Raw genomic sequence first — 27,346 nt, 5'->3', positions numbered from 1 at the left:
TTATTGTTTGTTTACTTGTGAAATTACTTTATTGTTTACTTGTGAAATTATTTTATTGTTTACTTGTGAAATTATTTTATTGTTTACTTGTGAAATTATTTTATTGCTTACTTGTGAAATTATTTTATTGTTTACTCGTGAAATTATTTTATTGTTTACTCGTGAAATTATTTTATTGTTCACTTGTGAAATTATTTTGTTTACTTGTGAAATTATTTTATTGCTTACTTGTGAAATTATTTTATTGTTCACTTGTGAAATTATTTTATTGTTTACTTGTGAAATTATTTTATTGTTCACTTGTGAAATCATTTTATTGTTTACTTGTGAAATTATTTTATTGTTCACTTGTGAAATTATTGTATTGTTTACTTGTGAAATCATTTTATTGTTTACTTGTGAAATCATTTCATTATTCACTTGTAAAATTATTTTATTGTTCACTTGTGAAATTATTTTATTGTTTACTTGTGAAATTATTTTATTGTTCACTTGTGAAATCATTTTATTGTTTACTTGTGAAATCATTTTATTGTTTACTTGTGAAATTATTTTATTGTTTACTTGTGAAATCATTTCATTATTCACTTGTAAAATTATTTTATTGTTCACTTGTGAAATCATTTTATTGTTCACTTGTGAAATTATTTTATTGTTTAGTTGTGAAATTATTTCATTGTTCACTTGTGAAATTATTTTATTGTTCACTTGTGAAATTATTTTATTGTTCACTTGTGAAATCATTTCATTATTCACTTGTGAAATTATTTTATTGTTTACTTGTGAAATTATTTTATTGTTCACTTGTGAAATCATTTTATTATTCACTTGTGAAATTATTTTATTGTTTACTTGTGAAATTATTTCATTGTTCACTTGTGAAATCATTTCATTATTCACTTGTGAAATTATTTTATTGTTCACTTGTGAAATCATTTTATTGTTCACTTGTGAAATTATTTTATTGTTTACTTGTGAAATCAATTCATTATTCACTTGTAAAATTATTTTATTGTTTACTTGTGAAATTATTTTATTGTTCACTTGTGAAATTATTTTATTGTTTACTTGTGAAATTATTTCATTGTTCACTTGTGAAATTATTTTATTGTTCACTTGTGAAATTATTTTATTGTTTACTTGTGAAATTATTTTATTGTTTACTTGTGAAATCATTTTATTGTTCACTTGTGAAATTATTTTATTGTTCACTTGTGAAATTATTTTATTGTTCACTTGTGAAATTATTTTATTGTTCACTTGTGAAATTATTTTTTGTTCACTTGTGAAATTATTTTATTGTTCACTTGTGAAATCATTTTATTGTTCACTTGTGAAATCATTTTATTGTTCACTTGTGAAATCATTTTATTGTTCACTTGTGAAATTATTTTATTGTTCACTTGTGAAATTATTTTATTGTTTACTTGTGAAATTATTTTATTGTTCACTTGTGAAATCATTTCATTGTTCACTTGTGAAATTATTTTATTGTTCACTTGTGAAATCATTTTATTGTTCACTTGTGAAATCATTTTATTGTTCACTTGTGAAATTATTTTATTGTTCACTTGTGAAATTATTTTATTGTTCATTTGTGAAATCATTTCATTGTTCACTTGTGAAATCATTTTATTGTTCACTTGTGAAATCATTTTATTGTTCACTTGTGAAATCATTTTATTGTTCAATTGTGAAATCATTTTATTGTTCACTTGTGAAATCATTTTATCGTTCACTTGTGAAATCATTTCATTGTTCACTTGTTAAATTATTTTATTGTTCACTTGTGAAACTATTGTTTTATTTTTTGTTTTATTGTTTGATTATTGTAAATTTATTTTATTATTTACTTGTTTTATTCACTTATTATTTTCTTTTCTTTACTTTTTAATATTTTTTATTGTTTACTTGTAATATTTTTTGTAATTGTTGGTATGTCTTGTTATCATTTACTTGTTATTATTTTGGTTTTTATTTGTTTTTGTTTTTTGTTTTATTGCTTGCTTGTCAGATCGTTATATATATTTTTTTAAAATATTGTTATATTTTTGTTTGTAATGTTTAATTCTTTTGTTCGCATACATGTGGAAAATCTGATAAGAATTAATACTAAAATTCTTTTCACTGTTTTGGTTAGATATTTATGACACCGTGTACGTAAAAGTCCAACACAATATTAATTTTTAAATAATCAGCTTATACATGTTTAAATTATCATGGACGGCAAAGTAATTACTCAATTTAAAAAAAAAATTTTTTTATTTTCATGTGGAGAAAAACGTTGCTAATATTCTAAACTTTCCCTAGAATAAGGCAGGTTTCAAACAAAACAGTAAAGAATTCTTAACACTAGTGTATTTTTAAAAGCAGTAGGTTTCAAGTAACATTTGAATTTGTATCATTACTATGTATCAGAACCTTACTATGTATCAGAACGTTGCTATTTAATTCTCTATCCATTACTTGAAATCATTGAAACGAAACTAATCGATGCGAAAAAGAAGACAAACCCCTCTCAGTATTTAGTTTATCCCTGTTCGGTTAAATTCCACATTGTAAAAAGTGATGAGTTAAGATGCTCTAGGAAGAACCAAATTACCAAAGTAGCCGTCGCTTAAACGAATCAGGTCTTATTTCTTTTCATAGAAAATGATTATTTTAATGATCCAACGAAATAGCCCTAAATTTTAAAGTAATAATTAAAATGACTATAATTAAAGTAATAATTAAAATGACTATAATTAAAGTAATAATTAAAATGACTATAATTAAAAGTATGAATTCTATTTGGTTGGTTGGTTGGTTGTTTTTGTTTTACGGCATATCAACCCTTTTCAGGTTATTTAATGCCGAATCCAGTGATTTTGAAGAACAATTTTTTTAATAGAGTATATTTGTTTTTTGTTTTTTTATTTGACCCATAGTTGGGACCCTAACAGGTACTACCAGTCGGGGTCAGAGTGGATCTGGGAGCAATGGTAATTAAAGGGCGCTCCACACTCCCCAAAGCCCACCAGTTGGGGCCTCACCATCGGATATAGTTTAAGGTCATATCCAGGACCAATTCTATTGGGAGAGGGACGTATATACCAACATTTCTTAAAAGAACTCATCAGAACTTATACTTAGTGTATGTGTGTGTATGTGTGTGTGTTGTATATCTGTTCATGTCTTATATATATGTTATAATCCATATTACCTCACATCAAGATGGGAGGTAAACTCAATCCCTGTGATAGAACCATAGGTAAAAAAATTCTGGCCTTGCTGTTGTCACAAACACCGCAACATGAACTATGCATTAACTAAATTATACGCAACGTGAGACACAGAATCTGGGTGTCATGATCATAATAAGCAAACTAGCACAAAAATAATAATAAAAAAAGACACGATCAAGTAGAGAAGGCAGTAAACATGAAAAGTATGCAGAAAACTGCATCTTGAACGCCCAGACAAATGGTACAAGCACAAACCGGCAGCAGTACTGGAAAACAGAAGTCACAAAATCCTATGGGACATTTTTTTTACATCAAGGCCCGGAAGCCACTCGGGGATAAGGGTTATTGCGTGTACAGTAATCAATGGGATAGTGTCGTAGTAATAGTTTGTATTGGAGATTTGATAAAGTGTTTTACTTAAGGGGCGATTCATCAGGAATTTGTTTATGTTGGACGAAGACATCCAAGTTGTAGTCAGGTGGGAAACAGGCAAACGGAAGATAATTCCACAGGCGTGCACTTCTTAGAAAGAAGCTTTGTTCATGGAATCTACGTTTTGATTTAGGCACAGATAAAGAGTGGGGAAAATTACTAACAGTGGTGTTAGCTAGACGCGTGTTTATCGTGAGAGATTGGCGAGGGGGCCAGAGATTTGAGCTCGGACGAGCACTTTTTGTACTCTGTCAAGGCAGGATAGGCTGTTTTTAGCAGCTCCAGCCAAGACGTGGCAGCAGTACTCCGTCTTTTTTGTCTGACATGCATGCATATACAAACAGATAAACTCATCCAAACAAGAAGACCGGATGTCATTATAGTTAACAAGAAGGAAAAGTCTTGCCAGGTCGTAGATTTTGCCGTTCCAACAGACCACAAAATGAATATCAAGGAGACAGAGAAGTAGGACAAATAAACAGAGCTGACCATAGAGCTGAAAATGATATGGAAGATAAAGAAAGCTAACACCAATAATAGTAGGATCACTAGGAACAATATCGAAAATCTTTAAGGAAAGAATAAGAGATATTGAAATCAGAGGGACTGCTGGGAAGATACAACGGATAACAATGATGAAAACTGCTGAAAAATTATAATGACCCAGATTGTGACCTTCTTCATATGTCATTAAGGCCCGTAAGCTGAAAAATAACGTCATTGCTGACGTTCGAGCATGCAAGATCTGTCTAAAAGTTAATCTGTCGATAATGAATCAAAAATGTTTACAAAAAACATTAGAAAACTTAAAAATTGCATTTAAAAAAGAGAGAAATAAGGAACACGACGATTTGTACTGAAACTTATTCATTAATTTTAAAAAAGAATTCAAACCGGAAAAGTTTTGTGTTTATGCGTGAAACGTAATTAAAGATTTCGTTGTTTTAAAGACGTTCATTACTTACTTATAAGTCCATTTAAAAGAAGAAAAAAGAAGTACGATTCGATTTATAGTAAACCTGAATTTTATTCGATATAAATTTTTAAAATATGCATGTAAAATTACGCATGCTTGAAGAGAAAAACAATCAAATGTTGCAAAATATGAAACATGAATTTAGGCAATAAACAATTGTCAAACAATCAACTTAAAATCCAACGATGATTTTTTTAATTAAAACAAACAACAATAAATAATTGTATGTCATCAGGGCAAAAATGAAGTTCGCATACCTAATAAAATATATATTTTTAAACTAAGAAAAAAGAGTAAAATAATATCTAAACTCACGATTGGGGCTAAAAGTTCTTTAAAATTAGTGAAAATTAACTAAAAATATGTCATCAATAACTGAATGAAAAATTTAATTTACTATTACGACAACAGGCTGAGAAGAAATCTCATTAAAATCATTTGTTTCGGGGTTAAAAAAAACATTTTCCATCGGTCTTCCTTCAAAGATATGTGGTTTTTACACACTAACCAACATACAGTTAAAGAGGAGAAAGCTGTAATAATAATAAAAAAAAACTCATTTATCGATTTATTTGATAAATAATTAATATTAATACAATGTTATTTTTTTAAATACGATTTTAAATTTTAATAAGTTAAATTCTTTTTAAAAACTAAAAGACAGTAAAAAAAATCGGGTGTGTTTAGAATCCACAGAGATTAAAAAAAAATGTCAAAAAATAAATATATAACAAATAAATGTTACGAAAGGCAAGGTTAGTTACTCTTCTACCTACCTGGATATGTTTTAGGTGGTTTTATTTAATGTAAACTGTTTATTTGGTTCGTAAAACAAGTAGTGTATATCGTTACACGAACAGAAGAAAAAAATGCTCGCGTGATATGTCCTATGTCTTGGCAATGGCTTGATGATAAGTGAAAAATAAGTGTTTTTAATAGTGATAGAAACCCACTCATTAAATGTCGCGGTAACATTTATTGGATAGGTTTCTATCACTATTTTGTTTTGAATTTGACATTGCAAATATTAAAGTATAATCTATTTTCGTGGTTTTATTGATTAATGAAAGGCAAATAATAACTTATTAATAAAATGTCCTTTTTCGAAACCAATATGCAAATATCAGGAAGTTTCATTCGATACCCTGCTTGCATGGTAGACCAAGATCAGGCGCAATGCTTTTCCACGAATAGTGGCGATGGACAAGTGCTCGTAAAGCACGATGAACCTCAGTGTAGCGCGTTATTAATAGATCAAGGCTGTTGAGAAAGTTGTGCGTGGTAGAGCCTATCGCTCCATTCGTCTTCATGACGATCAGTTGAAACACAAAGACAAGCATATTTTGATTGTTTGCGATTCTCTGCTGACACTGCTTCGTGTCCAGGGTATCTTGCTGATTTTATCATTGACGAGGGTTCAAAAGTGTCGACAAAAATTGCATTTTGTATAAGTAACTTGCCGTATGCAATGGAAAATACCGTAAGGTTATCGGGTCGTTTGCAATCCCCTATTGCAAATAAAATGTGAACGGAATTGTTTCATTAATAATCGATTCACAAATATGCTGTTTTATTTACATATTCAAGTTGAAATGATTTAATAAAAAAAAGAAATATTGCAACATCATTATTTTATTGTAGATATATTTTTATTTATATATTTCAAGATAATTTCCAAAACTATGTTTAATTAAATACTTGCACTTTAAAGTTGGAGACGTCTAAGGAAGGAAATTTTTCCCGATATATTATGCTATATGCTACCTCCCGCGGAATACACTGTTGAAAAGTAAGAATGTCATATAAAAAAAAAGAGAAAAATATATTATTAAAATGTGGAAACTGCAAAACTTATTCTACCTGTATATGAGGCCCCCGGAATCATACAGCACCATATATAGTATATTATAAAAGTGTAGTGTAGTGTATGATTCTAGGGTCTTGATATGTCTTACTTTAAGTTTGTCCGTGTTTATGTGTCACACTTCTGCATTGGCCAGCAACTCCCCATATTTCCTCCTATAACACAGAACACGATAGGTAACATACAAATATCTGTGCATGAGGTCGCCAAGCTAATCAAGAACCTTGATTCCAGTAAAGCAACTGGCCCTGACGGCATCCCAATTATAGTGTTAAAAAAGCTTCAACCAGAACTTGCTCCCATACTTACGAAACTGTTTAAGCGTTGCCTTAAGGAGAAGTGCTTTCCGATTCCCTGGAAAACCTCATCAGCATGCCCTGCATTTAAGAATTCAGGTGGTAAGTCATCTCCCTCTCAGTACAGACCAATAAGCCTCCTGTGTGTTATGAGTAAGTTGCTGGAATCCATATTAAATAGAGAAATAGTAAACCACCTCAGCAGAAACAATCTTCTTAGTGACACACAATATGGTTTCCGTTCTGCAAGATCTAGCGCAGATGTGCTAACGGTTATATCTCACAGGATTAGTGAATCTCTTGACAAAGGCTTCCTTTCTAGGGCAATTGCTCTTGACATATCAAAGGCCTTCGACAAGGTATGGCATAAGGGCCTACTTCACAAGATTTCCAGCTACGGTATAACTGGAAATGTTTTCTCAATCATTAAATCATTTATCTCCGATAGGCTCAGAAGAGTAGTGGTAGATGGACAAAAATCGGAGGCCTGCAATATAAATGCTGGAGTCCCTCAGGGGTCAATCCTAGGCCCAACTCTCTTCCTGATCTACATCAATGACCTCCCTAAACGCATACTTAAATCATTCGTTGACATCTATGCTGATGACACGACCATCTACGGCAACACATCAAAGGCTGTAAATGACAAAGTTCTCTCTGATTCTCTCTCCTCTGATCTCGAGCGTGTGGTTCAGTGGGGGAAGTCGTCGCTGGTTACCTTTAATGCATCTAAAACCAAACTCCTATGTTTACATCATCAACGCTCTGATCCCCATCTGGAATCAATTGAAATGGATGGCTCTCGTCTAGAAGAAGCCCCGTGTTTTGACAAGCTTCTGGGGTTGTCCTTTACTCCTGATCTGAAATGGAACACGTACATCAAGTCTGTTGCCAAGGTCGCTGGAAAGATGGTGGGATCCTTCTACCGCTCCAGAAGATATCTCACTACTGATGCAATTCTCTATCTATATAAAAGCTAAGTATGTCCATAGATTATTTTAATATAAGATTATCTGGGCAGGAGCTGCTAAAAACAGCCTATCCTGCCTTGACAGAGTACAAAATAGACTTCGTGGCTTAGTGGCGGATGCCCTTTTCTCTACCCTGCAACCTCTCTCCCACAGAAGAGACGTTGCGAGCCTATCCGTGTTTTATCGTTATTCCCATGGCAGGTGCTCGTCTGAACTCCAATCTCTGGTCCTCCCTCGCCAATCTTTCACGAAAACACCCGTCTAGCTGAATCCACTTTGAAATATTTCCCCCACTCTTTATCTGTGCCTAAATCAAAACGTGGATTCCATGAACAATGCTTCTTTCTTAGAACTGCACGCCTGTGGAACTCTGTTTCGTCTGCCTGTTTCCCACCGAACTACAACTTGGATGTCTTCAAGTCTAACGTTAACAAATTCCTAATGAACCGCCCCCTTAAGTAAACACTTCATCAAATCTTCACACTAACGTACTGTACATTCAATAACCCTTATCCCTGAGTGGCTTCCGGGCCTTGATAAGTGGTGACCACCGTGTAAAAAAAAATGTATTTTCTTCTATATGTAACATAGCGCGGACGCGCGCATGCGAAATGAGGTCACTTGTAGGGAAAATAAAGACTTTAAAAAGTGATCACGTTAGAGATGGATAGCACGTTCGAAATCATGTGAGAATCGTGAATGATGCTCGAGAAGAGGATCAGGTGAGGGACGTCACAGCAGTGACGAGAGAATGAGGAAATAAATGTCGTTGTACAAGAAAAAAGAGAAAGTTCTTTTTTATTCTTTGTCCACTTTGCGACTGAGGTTACAACGTGTTGGTTCCCTTACACCGTACATATAAATTAACTGTATATACATTCTTTAAAATGAAAACAAATGGTTAGCTTGCTATATATGGATAGGATGGCGAATGAGACAGTCTCATTTCGATTGCTGTCTTTATGTCTAATATGTTTTATCTTTCAGTAAAAAATAATGCGTTACGTTTTTGTCCAAATTTAAAATAAAGCACGTTTTTGCTGGGTTTTTTTTAATGTACTTCCGAGAAAAACATAAATGATTGTTGAATAAATACCCTATAGTGAAAACATCACGAAAATTGAGTTTAACGTCAATAGAAAAAAAAATGGCGATTTGTAGATCTATTATACACTAGCGGGGGGGGGCACCCGGCGTTGCCTGGATGTTTAGAGGTGTGTGTGTGTGTGTGTGTGTGCTCGGGCGGGGAGAGGGGTAAATCAAAACAAAAGAATAAGCGAAGTAATCACTCTGTTTAACTATTATAAAAAATGTTAAAACTTAAAAAATCGAAAGAAAAAAAACTAACGTAAGGCAAACGAAGCATGTTAAAATTTCTTAAAATTGGAAAAACAAAAACAAAAAAAAGAAAACGCGAATGTGATGGAATAAAAACAGAAAAACAAACGTTAAAACTTCTTTAAAAAAGCTGAAAAATAAAAAAATAAAAACAAAAAACACAACGAATATGAAAAATGGCTTAAATAACCCTGTTTCAATATTAAACCTTTAAAAATCGAAAAAAAAAAAGACATCTCACACCACGATTCGAACTCACAAACTTTAGATAATGACGACGCGCTCTAATGAACTGAACTAAGAGGACGTTGACGAAATTAGATCGTTTTTTTAATCTATATATATAAAAGCGAAAATGTGTGTATGTATGTATGTATGTATGTGTTCGCTTTTTGTGTATGTCTACAAAAGGCTTTTTTTGTCGTGATTCTCGGTTGGCTCGCTCCTTATTAAAACTTTTTATATGCTGTCTAAAGAATATCTACGACTAAGGAATTCTGGTCGCAGCTATCTTTAATTTACCCAACTTTTACAAGCTATTTTCGAGATATTTTTTGATCGCCGCGTAGCGGGGAAAACAGAAACTGGCTTCCAGCTCAAAACTAGGTCAAACATCACGCAACTTTCTCGCACCTGTTAATTTCGCTTTATAAACGTCAACTTAACACACTTATCAATTCATCTATTCCCGTGGTCGAGATGGTTAGGTCGCAGGTTTTTTCCATTTCCTTTCCACCTCCACGTCAAAGGTTCGGAGTTCAAGCCTACCTTTCTACTAAAACTTTTTTTCTTTTACACCTCCAAATACCTGGCCAACGTTTTTTTTTTTTTAAACAGGGTTGTTTTGATCTACCTTCCCTCCACAACACACACACACACACACACACACACACACACACACACACACACACACACACATACCTCCAAATACCCGGGCTACGCCGGGTACTACCCCCCGCTAGTGTTTAAAATAATCTGTGCCGACGTCATTTGCGCATGCGTAGAGCCATCTTATGAGAGGACGGTTTTTGGGTACCCCACCGTGTACAAAAATTGCTAGTTTAGGGTGAAGAAATTAATGTTTGGGGCCAATTTTTCGATATTTGTAGTCCAAGATGTCGAGCTTCAAAATGATACCGACCTCGTGAAAATTCGTCCCCTCAGTCAGTTTTTGCGGGACATACAAACACAGAAATACACAAACACACACATTTTCGCTTTTATATATATAGATGACGTCAACAAACGTCACATATAGTCGAACAATCCTTTGATAAATCTAGATGACATATTCAGAATAGCCGTGCTTTTATCTGTTTATAAGAGTATTTAGAATTTTCGTTATTCATCGAAATATTAAAACATCGCTCGTTTTATTCAGATCGTGTTTGCAGGTTTGGCACCTGTTTAAATGGCGGTACATGCAGAGTACGTGGACGTTCATACGTATGTTATTGTAGGCGGAGTTACTATGGACGAAGATGCGAACGTGAGTATTGTTTAAATCTCGACTACATTATTTAAATAATATTTATTCTAATTCATTGGTCAGTTGAATAATACAAGCATGGCGCGTTGTATGAGTTCTGGTTTCATTGTTTAACGGTGTTGTTGCTAACATTTATATGAAGAAGCATGAATGCTTAAAACTTTTTTTTAAAGTTGTTTTTTTTTTCGTTGCAAATGATGCCGAAAACTTTTTCATTCCGGCGTTTCATGTGTACTATTAAACTTGCTTTGGCTACTGTTTTTAGTGTGTGTGTGTGTGTGTGTGTGTGTGTGTTTTACTTACTGTCACGTTGGTTGAGTAAACATAAGCTGTTTCAGATAAATATGAGAAATATTGGGGATCACTTTTCCTATATAATTTAACATAAAATGAACACCCACTTTCTTCTAAATAGGCGGTAAATCGATCCTTATAATCGAATGGTTTCTCGAAAAATTGCAGTGGTGGAATTTTTTTTACTCATCCCAATTATTTTTTTTCGGCACTAGTGCACTTATTGATCCGTGCTGAAATAATAACGTCATTATTTAAAAAGCCATTCTTAACATGGGGAGGGAAGGGCGTTTTGTACCTATTCTATACTTTAACCTTACAACTGAATAAAAAAAAACATAAAACTTTAATTAAACTTGGAAATACGATTTAAAAAATAGCGCGGATCAGTAAGTGCATTAGCACCTTTTTTTCTGTTCGTGTGTCATTCAAACACTACCGTGTTTGAACATATAGTTAAGTGGCCATTTTAGTCATTTAGAACTGCTTTAAAGCTTCACCGCTAACTCATTTTTAGGCCTAATTTCAAACAATTATTACAGTTTATAGATCACCTTCTCAGCTATATTGTGAAAAAAGTTTTTTTTATTTTCATTCAATAAAACAAAAGTTATGATGAATTTATTGGTGTTCAAAATCGTAAAAATAAAACGTAAGGAGGTGAGCGACGTTTTTTTATGACTGGTTTCCATAGCAACTACGTCGCTTCAGTGACTACTGTTACTACTAATTCACCGTTGTCGCGAAAAGATAAGTAACAAGTGAAAAAGAAAGAATGAAAGGGAGATAATAGGGAGGATTTTATTGAAAGCAGACGAGTGCCGTACATTGTTATTACATATGTATATGTTATGTTTATAGAGGCAAAAAAATAAGACTGAAATTAAACAAAGAACAAGTAAATTTGTTGGAAGCCTAGAAAAATCATGGATTACAATGGAAAAATGCGAGCATGAAAATAATATGTTTAAGCTTAACCATGGAAAAGTAAAGGACTAGTTGTTAAAACTGGAAAATGAAAAGGCAAGTTATTCTAGTAAAAAATATAATAAATTTATAACTTAAAATATTGCAGCATTAAGAATTTTCTAATTCAATTTATAGCATTATATAATCAATTCTTCAAAACGATACCGATTTCGTGGAAATCCGTCGCCTCTGTCGAAAGTTGTAGGCAGACATACATACATACATACATACATACATACATGCATGCATGTATGCATACATACATACATTTAAACAGACAGGTGAGATTTATATTATAGATTATTTAAAAAGATTAAATACAAAACGACTTATTTAAGAATTTAGAATGAAGGATATGTTTCTCGCGTAATTTTAACTTAAAATGGGTTCCTTTTTCGGAGAGATTATAGCGTTTTAGAGCAGTTAATCAAAAATATTTTTCTATGGCAGATAAATTCTGTGGAATTATTTTTGAATAGGAGGGAATATACATTTTTTAAGCGATTACGTATGGTTTTACGACTATTCCAGTCCGACTTACTGTGAGTATTAAGATATTTAGAATGGCTTGAAAATGATGACTATTTTACGTTAAATTTATATACGAAACCGATCTTCCACCATAAGTTCGAAAAATACTGTTTTCCCCCCTTAAGTGTATTTTAAGGTGTTCACATGTAATCATTTTAAAAAGTAGACTCTCACACTTTGGTAGGAAGATTTAGCTAAGGTTATTAATCTACAAATTAATATTATTATATGTATCTTGTTTTCTTTTAACGATAAAGCAAATTAGTATTAGGTTGGTGCAAAAATAATGTCGTTTTTGACTTGTTGAATGTCAAAAACAACATTATTTTTGCACCAACTTACTATAATAACCGACCAAATTTTTATAGCGACAAAACGTATGAACATTCTTTGATAGAAGGAAAGTTGACAAAACTACCTCTCTTCATGTTAAGAATGGGTTCCTATATAGTAACGTTATTGTTAAAAAAAACAACTCATTTTTAACATGGGTGGGAGCTTTGTTTAGTATTCTGTTCCTAAACTGGTTTCTTATTTTACATACTAATTGTTGACTATTTTGAAATATTTATGAAAAAAGAATTTAATAGTATTTTGTGCAGTAATCACTAACTAATAAACAACATCTTTTTTTTTTAAATACAAAATAAATTTAATGTTCAGGAAAACATGGGAAAATATTTAGAAAGATCTATTCGTGCAATAAGCACCTCATCTTATTAATGTATCATTTCGTTTGTAAAAATATGTGTGGAAATTATACGAGGTTTTTACATCAAGTTGAAAGTAAATCTTTACATAAATATTTACAAATTTTAAAACAATCAGAATCGGTAATGAGATAATAGAGTCGGCGGATCAATTTTTTATATGTCATTTTAAGCAAAGATTACATACTTAATTGTCAAGTCGAAAATGCTAATAAATCCAAAAATTACGAAAATTCATCGAGTAGAAAGTTATTTATACTTAAAAATATTTTTTACGGAAAATTGGTTAAAATTGTATTTTTCTTAGATATTATAAAATAGACGATGAAGAGGTCACATACAGGGGACATAGCTCGAAACACAAATTTTACATTACATTTTAATGGCAACCTAAATTTTAGCCTGATAGCGAGATACTTTTTTATAGTAAAAACACAACAGTGTTCTACACGATGAGTTTTCGTAATTTTTGGACATATTACTATTTTTAACATGAAAATTAAGTACGTAATATTGGTTTTGCTTAAAACAAAATATTCAATAAAATCGATCTGTCGATTCTAATTTAACAAGCACTCGGGAATTTAGAATAGTATCAGTAATTGTATCGGAATCGGGAAAAATTTTGGAATCGCCCTATCACTAATTTTAATACCTTTTATCTAAGAATGATCCTTTTTTTTTCAGTGTCTACAAATAACATTCTATTCCTGGTTGATGAATCGTCAGTCGTCGGCAGAAGAAATTTCCAAAGGCTACTGTTTTTTATCGCGATTGTTATCAGCAAATTAGGCTTATCGGGCAGGACAATGGGCATAGGATTGTATACCTACAGTACCAGAATAAACCGGATAATTCCTCTGAGGAATTATAGAGACAAAGGCCAATTGATATTACGTATTGTTTCTCTAGCCAGATATTACAAAGGTGGTAGAACTAACACGGCGTACGCCTTATCGTACGTATACCGGTTCTTGAGGAGATTTAGGAAGAAGTCAACGGTGATTGTGGTGACAGGGTCGAAATCTATTAATCCCCGTGCAACAGTATTTGCAGCTACACGACTAAAGGCGATAGCAAGCAAAGTGTACGCCGTTGGTGTCGGTTCAGCTGCCAGTAAACCGGAACTGATATCAATAGCCAGTGCGACATCCAACGTATATCACACGGCATACATTTTATTGGGGAAACTTTCAACCGCCTTGGCCAGAAGAATAGGCTATGGTAAGTATACATACCTACCTACCTACCTACCTACCTACCTACCTACCTACATACATACATACATACATACATGCATACATACATACACTGCTGATCAAAAATTTAAGACCACTTAAAAATCTTTAAAAAGAAACCTTTTTTTTAAGGATAGATTTTAAATTCTTCCGACGTAAGGTTACTAATACTACAATCTAAAAGGTGATGGAAACAAAAAGGTACATTTCAAAAATGTTATTTAAAAGTTTGCATTTTTATTAAATTAGGCTTTTTACACATGATCAAAATTATAAGACCAAGATTTGTTAGATTTATGGTAATTCTAATGTTGACCGCTCTCAAATTCTAGGATTCCATAAGCAGTCAAACTGTTATTTGCAACTTTCTAAAGAACACTGAGAATTATGGAAAAGCAAAATCCTTTGGTATCCCCCTTCCCCGCCAAAAAAAAAATTCTCTTGCATTGAGTAAGAGAATCAGGCGGGTTGTTATGCATGGCAGAGGACTTTCTTCAAGACAAATTAAGGCGGTTACAGATGCTGGTTGCACGCCATAACCATCAGGTGACACTTAAAACAAAAAGGCATCGTAAATAAAAAGCGAAAACAAATTCCTCGATTGTTTCCACGTCATAAAGTGGACCGCTTAAGATTTGGTCGTGAATACCAAATTTGGGACGTTGAGAAGTGGAAGAAAGTCCTGTTTTGTGATGAGAAAAAAATTAAATTTAGATGGTCCTGATGGCTTCCAGCGATATTGGCATGACAAAAACATGGCCCTTGAAATTTTTTCCACACGTCATAGTGGTGAAGGATCCGTAATGGTATGAGGTGCCTTTTCTTACAGAGGGACTATGGAAATCCAGGTCGAGCAGGGTCGTCAGATAGCAGCTGGTTATGTTAGCACGCTACAAAAAGCACCTTTGATGATGGAGGGTCATCGTTTGTGTGGGGATGTATGGTTATTCCAGCAGGATAATGCTGCAATTCACACTTGCAAGACAGACCCTGAGGTTTCTACAAGAAAACGGAGTCCATCTCTTGGGACATCCTGCATGCTCACCGGACTTGAACCAAATTGAAAATGTTTGGGGAGTGATGACAAGAGAGGTTTATCGAAATGGCAAACAATATTAAACAAAAAATGAACTTCGTGAAGCCATTTTCACAAACTGGAGCAGGTTCCCCCGCACCTTAATGAAAATCCTTATTTCTAGCACGCCCCAAAGAATTTTTTTTAAGTCATCAAAAGCAGTGGAGGTAGAACTCATTATTAAGTTTGATTGTTGAATGTTTTCATACACTTTTCATACACTTTTTAATAGAATTTTTTTTCTGATCTTATAATTTGGATCATGTGTAAAAAGCCTAATTTAATAATAATGTAAATTTTAAAAATAAATCTTTGGATGTAGCTTTTTGTTTCCATAACCTTTTAGATTGTAGTATTGGTAACCTTAAGCCGGAAGAGTTTAAAATCTATCATTTAAAAAAAGTTGTTTTTTTAAGGATTGTTAAATGGTCTTCAATTTTTGATCAGCAGTATACATACATACATACATGCATACATACATACATACATACATACATTTATATCTCTACTAGAAGCCGTCCAGCGTTGTCCAATTGTAAAACGCACATAAGTATTATATTTAATTAATGCAGAATTCTTATTATAAACAGAAATGCGGTAGGTATTAAAAATAATCTTAAATTCCTTTAAGAAAATGAAGTTAAAAATCCAAAAAACGAAAAAAAACTTAGACATGTTTATATGAGTATTATGTTTTTTTTTCCTAAATAGTTCACTTCTTGTAAATAAAAAAAATACTCGAGCTGAGAGCGAAACCAAAAGCTGGTTGACCGTGAATTAAGTACGATAAGTTGACACAATCTTTAAAAAGTGTATTCAAACCTACTTATTCTTAACATAAGGAATCTGTCATGAGAACGAGTCACGCATGCGCATTCGTGAAACAGTTGACAAATTGATAAAAGTACGATGACATCCGCTTATGTACAAATTTTTCATTTTTGACCCCTTAGCAACCCGTTTTCCGGATGAAAACCGATAAAAAAAAATCTTCCACATGTTTGAATACCCTATATGCCATATTTCAAGTCTGTAGATCAAAAATTTGTTGAGTATATAGGTTGAGAAGTGTTCTTCATACACGCATCTTCACTTTCATAGGTATTTATGAAATTTTAGCGATAGACTTCTCCTTAAAAATATACTTTCGGAAACTACATTAACTACACTACTATACTTGGATGAGTAAATTTCATTTGGAAAAAGCGATACAATATTATTGTGGAATCCGCGCCCGGGCTGCATATCCATAAAATGAAATACGACGTTTGATTTTATTTGATTTATAACTAACTTGAAAATTATACAAATAAAAAAAAATCAAGATTATTTTTAGTTGCGTGCAAGCGACTCTACAAGTCACTCCGTCGGTCCGTCGATCCGTCTGCCAGTTTGTCCATAACACTATTGTGCTTTGCCTTTTTGGTTAAGATCAAAGGTATGTTGGTAATAGATGCTGTTCTTAGTTTTTTAAGTTTTTCTTGACCTTTTGGTCAAGATCAAAGTGTAGTATCTCTTCCGGCAGATACTGCAAGCAAAGACCATATGTGGGGGCAACCCCACATATAAGACCTTGGTTAATGTAGGGGCAACCCTTCATACCAATTGTCACTATCCAGCTCCCTATTCCCCGGGGAGTTGGTCCCCATTTCCCCTTCACTCCTCACATTAAAAATCGGCCTTGTGCCTAATTTGCTCGGTGGGGGAGCAAATAAATACCATCTCTTCCGGCAGATACTGCAAGCAAAGACCATATGTGGGGGAAACCCCACATATAAGACCTTGGTCAATGTAGGGGCAACCCTTCATACCAATTGTCACTATCCAGCTCCCCTACTCCCCGTGGAGTTGGTCCCCATTTCTCCTTCACTCCTCATATTAAAAATCGGTCTTGTGCCTAATTTGCTCGGTGGGGGAACAAATAAATACCCTTTTCTTGGCCCTTTGACCAAGATATAAGCGTAGTATCTGTTCTTACTACATGCTGTACTTATTGTGATATAAAGTGGGGGACCACTTTTCTGTATTAATTTGATGTAAAATGATCACCCACTTTACCACCAGTCAGTTTCAAAGCCATTCAAGTCATTCTCCATATCATTCAAGTTATTTTGGAAGCATTCCAGTCATTCTTAAGGTCATTCCTAAGGTCATTCAATTCATCCTTAAGTTTATTAAAGTCATTCTAAGTCATTTACTTTTTTATTTATCAAAGTTATTTCAGCCCATTTTTCGGTCATTTTAGTTATCTTTAAAAATTTCATGTCAATTCTACATTCACACATTCATTCATTACACGAGAGCACGCGACTAATGGCTATCGGCCTTGTTTTAAATGAGTTCATGAACGAAATAAGCGTATATGTATTTATGAATGAAATGAATATTTTTATATTTATGAATGTAATGAATATTTATATATCTGTGAATGAAATAAAAATGTGCGTATTTACCAGCTAGCTTTGTCAGCTCGATATCGCAACTTTGAATACGAAAAATCAATATTTTAAATAATAAATACTCAATTTACAAAGTTTCTTAAACACGAGACTTAAAACTTTCACGCTTAATCTTATGAAGTAACATTTAGGTACCATACATACAAAGTTATCATCTTTTAAATAAGGTCATAATAAAATTAAAAAGAAAGAAGGCATCAATTCGTCTGGGCAGTAGTGGCGCGCATGCGTGGATAGAAGCTCTTTGGTTAAACTTACTATTTAAAATCAGATGACAACTTGTGTAAAAAGAAGTTGCACAAGAAGGTTTGAACACAAATACGAAACTTTTGCCTACGATATCAAACCATCATTGAATTTAAAAGTTTCCAGAAAAGGAAATTTAGCATCACTAAATGAAGAGTAAGAGAGAGAAGGGTGAAAGCGAGATAGGACGCAAGAGAGAGCAAGTGAAAGAGCCCCTATCTTACTCCCTATCCTCTTCTCACTTATGTCTCGTGGTGAGCGCCGTTAGTTTAATTTAAGAAAATCCTTTTTTTTTTCGTAATTATATATATATATATATATATATATATATATATATATATATATATATATATATATATATATATTACTAGCAGGGCGTCCGACACTGCCTGGTCATAAAATATGCTTAATATAACATTGCAGATTTCGTATTTATTATTATGTTATATTGAACCCAACATATAGTAAGGATTTAAAAAGTAAAAAAAAAAAAATGCGCCACCACCGAGAATCGAAACCAAATGTTTAGCTTACAATTAATTTTTTCCTCTGCCGTTATACGACAGAGCTATGAAGACATGTTTGGTGCAAGGCTAAAAATTAAAACATGAACCAATATTTACTACGTTATGCATGTATATTCGTAATGCCGTCTTTCGACCGTCACCTGGCAAATTTCATTTTTTTTTAAATCTTCACACTTTTGTACCGATTTATAAAGTTTCGCATGCGTTCATATACCTTATATATAAAGTTTCATGTCTGTAGACTAAAAACTGTAGGAGAAGTTTGGTAGGCAAAATTTTTAAAACAAAAATATATATGCATGCATAAATATATGCGGAATGAGTTTTGTGTTTACTATAACCTTTTTACGCAAATATTACGCGAAAATAAATCATGTAGAATATCTCCATAAATATAATTAAACGTAATAGTTAACTAAAGAGGATCATCTCATGAGAAAATCGAAAAAAAAAACTAATGGGGAATTAATCAAAATGAATGTTTAACAGAATATGCAAATTATCGAGATCTTTTGCAGATGAGTGCAATTCCACGACTCATATATAACAAAGTTGTATTTTCTTTTTAAATAACTAGAAAAAAGGATTTTAATATGAATATCAATACACACAAAAATTATAGAAGTATATATATATATATGATAAAATAGAACAATAAAATTAGAAATGAATAACGCAAAACATTATTTATTATGAACTGTTTAAAATAGTTATGAAAATTAGATATTCAAATAACAGTCTTTAAATCGTTCGTATTCACTGTTTTCAGTATTTCAAATAATTGTATTGTATTATTGATTTAGGTATTACTAATCCGTTTCCATGATGATATAGATCTGATGAATGAAAAGTAACTTTTTCATTCATTTATTTAGATTAATGAAATAAACATGTACTCATAAATTAAATAAGCAATTATGCATTCGTGAATTAAATGCGCATGCTTGTATTTATAAATGTTGTAGAAATTTATGCATTTAGTAATTACTACAAATTTGTGTATTTAGGAATGAAATATGTGCGTATTTATTAATGAATTAAATTAATAAATATGTATTTATGAATGTAATAGGCACCTATATATTTATGAATTAAAAAAAGCATGTAAATTAAATAAATAACTGTGCATTTATGAGTTTGTATTTATAAATATGGTTAAGAATTAGTACATATATATATATATATATATATATATATATATATATATATATAAGAATGAAATATACACGTGTTTATGTATTTATGGATTAAATAAACAAGTATGTATTTTTGCATGTAATAAATATTTATATATTTATAAATTAAATTAACAGTTCTGTGCGTGTACTATTTATGCATTTATAAGACAGTATAACATAACGCGGAAAAGCAGATCGCTATATTCTAATAAAAACATTCTATATATCCAATTCGGAACTCTCGCTTGCAAATTAAAAAAAAAGGTTTCTATAAACATTTAAGTTAAATTGTTCATCTCTCCCACATCATTGTGTTTTACATAAGCACTGAAAGTTTTATTAAAAAATAAAGCGCATATGTAAATTAAGGCAGAATTGTAAAATGAAGGAAAGTTTTCGTTGTTCCTTTTTTCTATGTTTTTAAACAAAATTGACAGCACATTTTAGTGTGCTCTTATATAGAACTAGCATGGGTGCCCGCGACATTGCCCGGTGTTTGGAGATGTGTGTTGAGTAAAAAAAAAAGAAAAGAAAAAAGAGGTGGTAGTAGGCAGGGAGATTCGAACCTGTACCACGAAGGAAGATAAGAACATAAAAAAGAAGTGATGTCTTTACCGTTGCGTCAATCGCCAAACCAGAAGTGGCGATGGTTTAAATTAAGGCTAGTCAATCGAATAGAGAGAATGACTTTCGAAAATATCGGCGAAACAGTGACCCGCTCCTTGTAGAAAAGTGTCCAGTTGAGGGTGAAGGAATTAATGTTTTTGACTAGTTTTTCGATATTTGTCGTCCGAAGGGTGTATATTCAAAACGACACCAATCTCCTGAAAATACATCGACTTTCTCGAAAGTTTTAGGCAAACATACATACATATATACATACATACATGCATACATAGATTTAAACAGACAAGTAAGATTTATATATATGTAGAATAATGTCGACCACAGCATCTAAGGCAAAAATTGCACAATATTTTAAAGCAAATTTAAGATCTTTGGTAGAAGAACCTAGCCAAAAAAAAAATCCTACCTCCAACTAAAACAAAGACAAAATAAAGGTTGCTATAAAAAGAAAACGTTTTATTACTTCCTCAAGAGGATGCACTCCATTAATGTCACAGTTTGTTTGCATAAAAATATCGTCTTTTAAATATTTCCATCTCCACATATACTTAAACGGGTGCGTTTATTCTGAATTTTTTATGACGAGAAATGACTGTTTAATCGAGTTCAACGTGGAAACCTAGTCCCTCGATATAACCTAACTGCGCATCGTTCTCAACGCAAAGACCTGGATCCTAAACCTAACCTAACTTTACGCATCACTCAACGTGGAGATCTGGCTTACGCACCGCTCTTAACCCGAAAACCTTGTTTTTTCGCCTAACCCTTATGCATCCGTTCTTAACGTAGGAACCTGGACCCCACACCTAACCTAATCGTACGCATCGTTCTCAACGTGTAGGCATCAACTATGCACGTAACGTAACCCTACACACTGATACTAACGCGGAGATATGAACCTTGAACCTAACCTTACTTTACGCATCATCAACGCGGATGATGTGCTGTCCTTCGTGTCCGAAGACGACTTCCTGTGAACCATCATTCTTCACTTGTCACGGTCGCGACTAAGGGTCTGCCAGCTTCCAGTAGGGATCAACCTGTCCTTTAGATTTCGTTTGACGGTGTTACGAAACCTGAGCTTAGGTCTGCCTATGCCTCGTACCCCATCCTCCAGTTGTGAAAACAGTATCTGTTTTGGTAGTCGGGAGTTCTCCATTCTGTTTACGTGTCCATCTCAGATTTTTCCGGATAAGCAGGTCATACACGCTTGGGAGGTTGGCTTGTGATAGGATCTCCCTGCTGGTGACAAAGTCATACCACTTGACATTTAAAATCTGTCGGAGATGTCTCATCATATAGGGGTTGAGTTTGCGGGCTACCAGTTTGTACACTGGCCAAGTTTCTGCACCGTATGAGTGACGAGAGGATGATGGCTCGGTACACCAAGCATTTCGTTCTGAAAGTCAGGTCTTTATTTTGCCAGACCTTCTGTTTGAGTTTTCCATAGGATATGGAGGCGTTAGCCATTCTTGTAGAAATCTCTTCGTCCATTTTGTTGTTGTTCATGACCGTGGTTCCTAGGTATTTGAATTTGCTGACATTGTAAAGTTCCTGGTCTTGAATCTTAATTGGCTGGCTTGTTGCGGGTGATCCAGGGAATTGTTGGTACATCATTTCGGTTTTTCTTGATGTTAATCTTCAATCCGAAGGCCTTGGTTGATCCTGCGAAGCGAGTTATGTTCTGAGCATCCTCGTGAGAAGAGGGTTGGAGCGAGGACGCAGCCCTGTCTGACACCATTCTGCACGTCGAACGGATCGGAGAGCTCGCCCTTCAGCTTAACTGTGGCTTTTATGCCTGAATGAAGGGCTCTGACAAGGCTGTTTAAGTGTGCAGGAAAGCCAAGCTTCAGCAAGACTTCCCAAAGAGTGCTTCGATCCTTCGTAAAATCCACAAAGATCATGTACAGCCCCATATTTTGCTCCACACACTTTTCCTGGATCTGTTTGAGTGAGAAGATCATATTCGCTGTGCCTCTGTTTGCACGGAATCCACATTGTGCGTCAGGTAGCAAGGTTCAGCGTGCGCTGTAAGCCTGTTCAGGAGAACACGAGCGAACACTTTCCTAGGGACTGAGAGCAGTGATATACCCCTGTAGTTACCGCACAGCCTGCGATCTCCCTTTTTGAATATGGTCACTAGCTGTGCGTCTTTCCAATCTTGAGGGACAGTTGCAGTGGTCCAGGCACTCTGTATGATTGTGCAGAGAGTGTTAAGTAGTTTTTGTCCTCCTCGCTTGATGATCTCGAGGTATATGCCGTCAGACCTAGCTGATTCGCCATCCTGTAACATCAGCACTGCTTTGCAGACTTCATCTGAGTCAGGGCATCTGTCCATCCAGTGCTGTGTCGGGAACTGCTCCAGGTTGATTATTGCTCGTTCGTCAATGTCTGGCGTCTCATTTAGCAATGTTTTGAAGTGCTCAGTCCATCGTTTTAGAAGCTCGGATTTGTCAGTGAGGAGAGTAGCTTGCAAATAGTTGATCGGGATGGCTCACATTTGGGCCCCAGACTGCTCTCATACTCCCATAGAAACCCTTCATCTTATTGGTGTCAGCCAGAATCTGTAGTTCAGCAGCCTTAGCCATCCACCAACTGTTCTTAAGTTCCCTACATCTGCTCTGGAGCTTGCTGTTTGCCTTAGCGTACTTTGCTTTGATGGATCTAGTGTTCCTGAACAACATTGAACTTTTGCAGCGTTTCTCTGATTGATGAGTTGCTTGATTTCTTCGCAGTTCTCATCGAACCAGTCCTCATGGCGTTTCCCGACCAGCCCGAGGCACTTTTTGGATGTTTCATAAACAGTTTCTTTGAAGGACAGCCAATCTGGGTTTACATCTCCGGTTGGTTCAGCAAGTCTCTCATTGAGAGCATTCACCAGCTCTTCTCTTACATTTTGACACGGATACATAGACTCCAAACCTAACTTAACTCTATTATTCGTCTTCAACGTAAAAAAATACGCACCCTAAAACTAGCCTAACCTTACGCATCGATCTTAACCTAGAGACCTGGACCCTAAATCTAACCGAACCCCACACATCGATTTTCATCTAACTCTACGCATTGTCTTTAACATATATATCTGAACCCTAAACCTAACCTTATTCTACGAACGGATCTCAACACGGAGATATGGACCCTAAACCTTATCTAACCTTACACATCAATTTCAAACTTAATCTAACTCTATGTACCGGGCCAAGATCAAAGTGTAGTATCTGTTCTATTGTTGCACTTCAATTTCTTGTTCTCTGTCAGTGGGGGAGAAATCCTTCACGACTGAGACTATTTTTATCTTTGTTTCTTTTCTCCACGTTATAAAACGACCCGGGTGTCTAACTCTGTCCCGTGGGGAGGCATTGTAAATAGGAAATATATGTACCGCCCTTAATGTGAAGATCTGGATCCTCAGCCTAACCTAACTAAGCGCATACCTAAACAGGACTCACAAAGTAACATAAGATCATCTGTACGCACTGCGTGACGACCTGGACCCCAAAACTTTAAACTATTTCTCAAGACTCATTTTTTCATTGGTGTCGAGGCTTTCTACAAAAGACACCAAATGTTTTTATTACAAATAATGATTTATTTCTGAAGGGCGTTGTTAGACGCATAGCTTCACCTGTATAAGAAGCTCTGTCGGTTGATGATGTCTTAGTGTTAAATAGAATTGAACGCCCAGATAAGATAGACGCATCTTAAGAATGCATCTACCGTTCTGATTCTCTGTTCGTCCAAGTATTTAGGTTTCCCTTATTCGTTAAATATTGATTGAATATTCTCTTTCATATATTAAACTAGCAGGCCGCTCAGCATTCCCCGGACGTTTATGCAGATTTTGTATTCATTATTATTACAAAGTCAATTCTCTATTGATTATTATATTGTGTCCAATATATAGGAGTGATTTCAAAAGTTAAAAAATAAATAAATAAAATATTGCTTAGGTGTCATCAGCTAGAATCGAAACTGAAACATATAACTTTCCAGAGATATTTGTTAATATCCGAGCTAAGCGCATATTCGTATGAAAACTTTAAAAATTAACGCAGTTAAACGTATAAATGTATATTTGCGCACGCGTAAAACATACACCTTTAGTCCACTTACGCCTGAAAAATTCTATATTTTTCTCAATTTTGGCCCTTTAACAGCTATTTTACCGGTTGAAAACAATCGAATTTGTTCCACAGGTCCGAACATATATATATATATATATATATATATATATATATATATATATATATAAGTTTCAAGCCCCTAGCCCCAAAATTGATCGAGCAGTTTGATAGACACCGTTCCGCTCACAGACAGACAACGTCTCACACACACACACACACACACACACACACACATATATATAACTTTTTTTCTGTTCTCTTCAGTTTCTGTCTGGCCTAATTGCATGCCTGGCACCTGTCTAAATGGCGGCACATGTGAACGATATAGAATGCGATACAAATGCTTTTGCCGACCGGGTTACACTGGACCAAGGTGTCAATGGTATATGAGACGTGAGTATTGTTTAGACTTCAGGTCCATTATTTACCTCGCACGCATTCTAGTCAATTGTGACATTGAATTATACAAGAATGCCTCATTGTATTTCTCCTCGGGTAAAAGTGAATATTCAACAGCCGGAACTCGTAAACCACAATAGAAATCACGATTTATGTATTAAAAAAAACGTTGTAGAATTAAATTCTCTACCGACTTGTATAATTTTAATGTGTTGAAACTGTTTGAATTTGATTTAATTTCAGACACACTGGGTTATCGACACGTGAGAACCAAAAGGGACACCAAAGCGATCGCTTAATTTCAGGGGTGAGGATCATGCTGAAAGGATAGTAAAAATAAGATATAAACGAATACACACTTGAGAGTCAAAACAGTGAAGAGAATATGCTGTTGTCCTAGCCCTAGTAATTACCTAAGTTTACCAAAGTTTAGCGATCACTCGGCGGCTATTGTTGTTTTTTGTGTGTCGATAAGACAGAGTTTTATCGTAATAAACTTCTGAAATAAAATTTAAAAAATTACAAGTAGTTTCCACAAATTAAAAGTATAGGGTCGGTAGATAATTTTATTCTACTATGTTTAGGATAAATTAGCTGGATTTTTGCGTACAAATCCTCGACTGTTGACTATTCTGTACCCTACCCATTACTTGTTTTATTGGAGCATTGTTTAATTCCATGTTCGGGTACATTTAAAGGAACTGATTCCTTAATTGAATATTTAAGTAAAAATGTATAATAAAGATTTTTTTATTTATTTAAGAAAGAGAGAAAGAGAGAGAGAGAGAAATGGTGAAAAATACATTTTTAAATGATAAAAACATAGGAGAGATTAATCGCGATTATTGAAAATTATACGTTTTTTAAACATTCGTAAATATTGTAATTCAATTATCTTATGGAATTATAATCAATAATTAATAATCTACAAAATTCACCCGAACTTTCAATTTTAAACTTATTGCTTCCGGCCAATGCAATTCTATTGCCCCCCCCCCCAAAAAAAAATCAACTCTAATAAAACACATATTTATTCTAATGTATTCTTGAACAACGTTAAGCTTTCTCTCTTCTCCCCTTAATAATATAGCCAAACACATTTTGGTGATAATGTATTCTCGAGCACGTCGAATTTCTTATCTCCCCTCAACAATATAATGGAACACATATTTGTTTTACTGTATTACCAGAACACTAAGAGTTTCTTTTCCCGCTCTCCACCTAAACAATATAATTAAGTACATGTATGCTTGTATATCTGATCGATGCCGAGTTTCTTGTTCCGCCTTTTCAAATATATAGTTTTCTTTCAGCAAGTTACTGTTCTCCATACTACTGCAAAAATCGAGGTTTGTGCCTTCTTATACCAAATGGAAAAAGATGCTTATGTAATCCAGGGTTCGTCGGAGCCCATTGTGAATTTGGTGAGTTTTCTTTTTTTTTATGCTTAACCATATGAATAGTGTTGAAGTACGCGTCGACGTCAAATTTTTCGAAACGTATTTTTTGTACAGGTATAGATTTTGAATCAGAAAAAAAACCTTTTCCGAAAGAGAATTATGCGAAAAGGCAGAAAAATCCGAATGAAAATGAACCGGCGTCAAAATCTAAACGAGGCGGCGTCTCAACAAAAATATAATGTAACAACATATAAAGTAAGGAAAACACTCGCCATATGTATTTTTATGGAAAATTATTTTTGAACGAAAAAATTTATAAAAGAAGAGTTTCCTTTTTTTTTTTTTTTTTCAAAAGAAAGTTTAATTTTATTCGCTATTGGTCTAACTTTTGAACCAAACAAAACTTGAAGAGTCTTGGTTTTAGTCTTACTGTAATCTAATCATTACCTACTTTTATTGCCTTTGGTAACAGTTATTGACTACTGTTGTGTTTTTTACCTCTTTTTTGTCTTCTGATGGGAATTCTTGATTATCGCCAATTTTTCCATTTAATCAATTTACAACTTTTCGTTTGCTTTTCTCATCTTCTGCTTGGATAAACGTTTTGCCATCTTTCGGTTGTTTACGCAAATAGTCGAAAAATAACAAACGAAAAGTCCGTTTTGTCGGATTCGAAAGCTGTGCTAGAACGTATTTTTCTTCTGCACGTTAGCTCAACTGGACATACTATATTTACACGTAAACTTGTAATTAAACAAATTTAAATCACTTGCTTCATAAAATCAGTCAACGTTTTATTAGGATAAAAAACGAATGATAAATTATATTTTATCGCTTCAAAAATAACGTTTTAACATTTTAATTATTTCACTTATTAGTTACACTTTCTAGTTACAGAAAGTATGTATAGTTAAGCTGTTGTTTTTATTTTATTTTAAGTTAGGAATGTATACATGTTTATAGGATTTACTCCAAA

The 27,346-nt window shown here is 33.8% G+C and overlaps 1 protein-coding gene across 1 annotated transcript in view; it reads left to right on the top strand.

Annotated features, from left to right (window-relative positions):
• The window catches only part of LOC145245621 (uncharacterized), a 128,984-nt gene that overhangs the window by 56,524 nt on the left and 45,114 nt on the right, over positions 1-27,346 (top strand). The window contains exons 10-13 of the mRNA XM_080107188.1: positions 10,483-10,590; positions 13,782-14,318; positions 24,836-24,964; positions 26,284-26,394. Coding sequence (XP_079963314.1) covers positions 10,483-10,590; positions 13,782-14,318; positions 24,836-24,964; positions 26,284-26,394 — 885 coding nt within the window. The remainder of the gene's footprint in view (positions 1-10,482; positions 10,591-13,781; positions 14,319-24,835; positions 24,965-26,283; positions 26,395-27,346) is intronic.

This window comes from Euprymna scolopes, chromosome 23, assembly GCF_053919585.1.
Source record: "Euprymna scolopes isolate OS-2025 chromosome 23, ASM5391958v1, whole genome shotgun sequence".
NCBI classification, from domain to species: domain Eukaryota; kingdom Metazoa; phylum Mollusca; class Cephalopoda; order Sepiida; family Sepiolidae; genus Euprymna; species Euprymna scolopes.
Note: the sequence above shows the minus strand (reverse complement) of the source record. Positions and strands in the feature narration are given on the sequence as shown.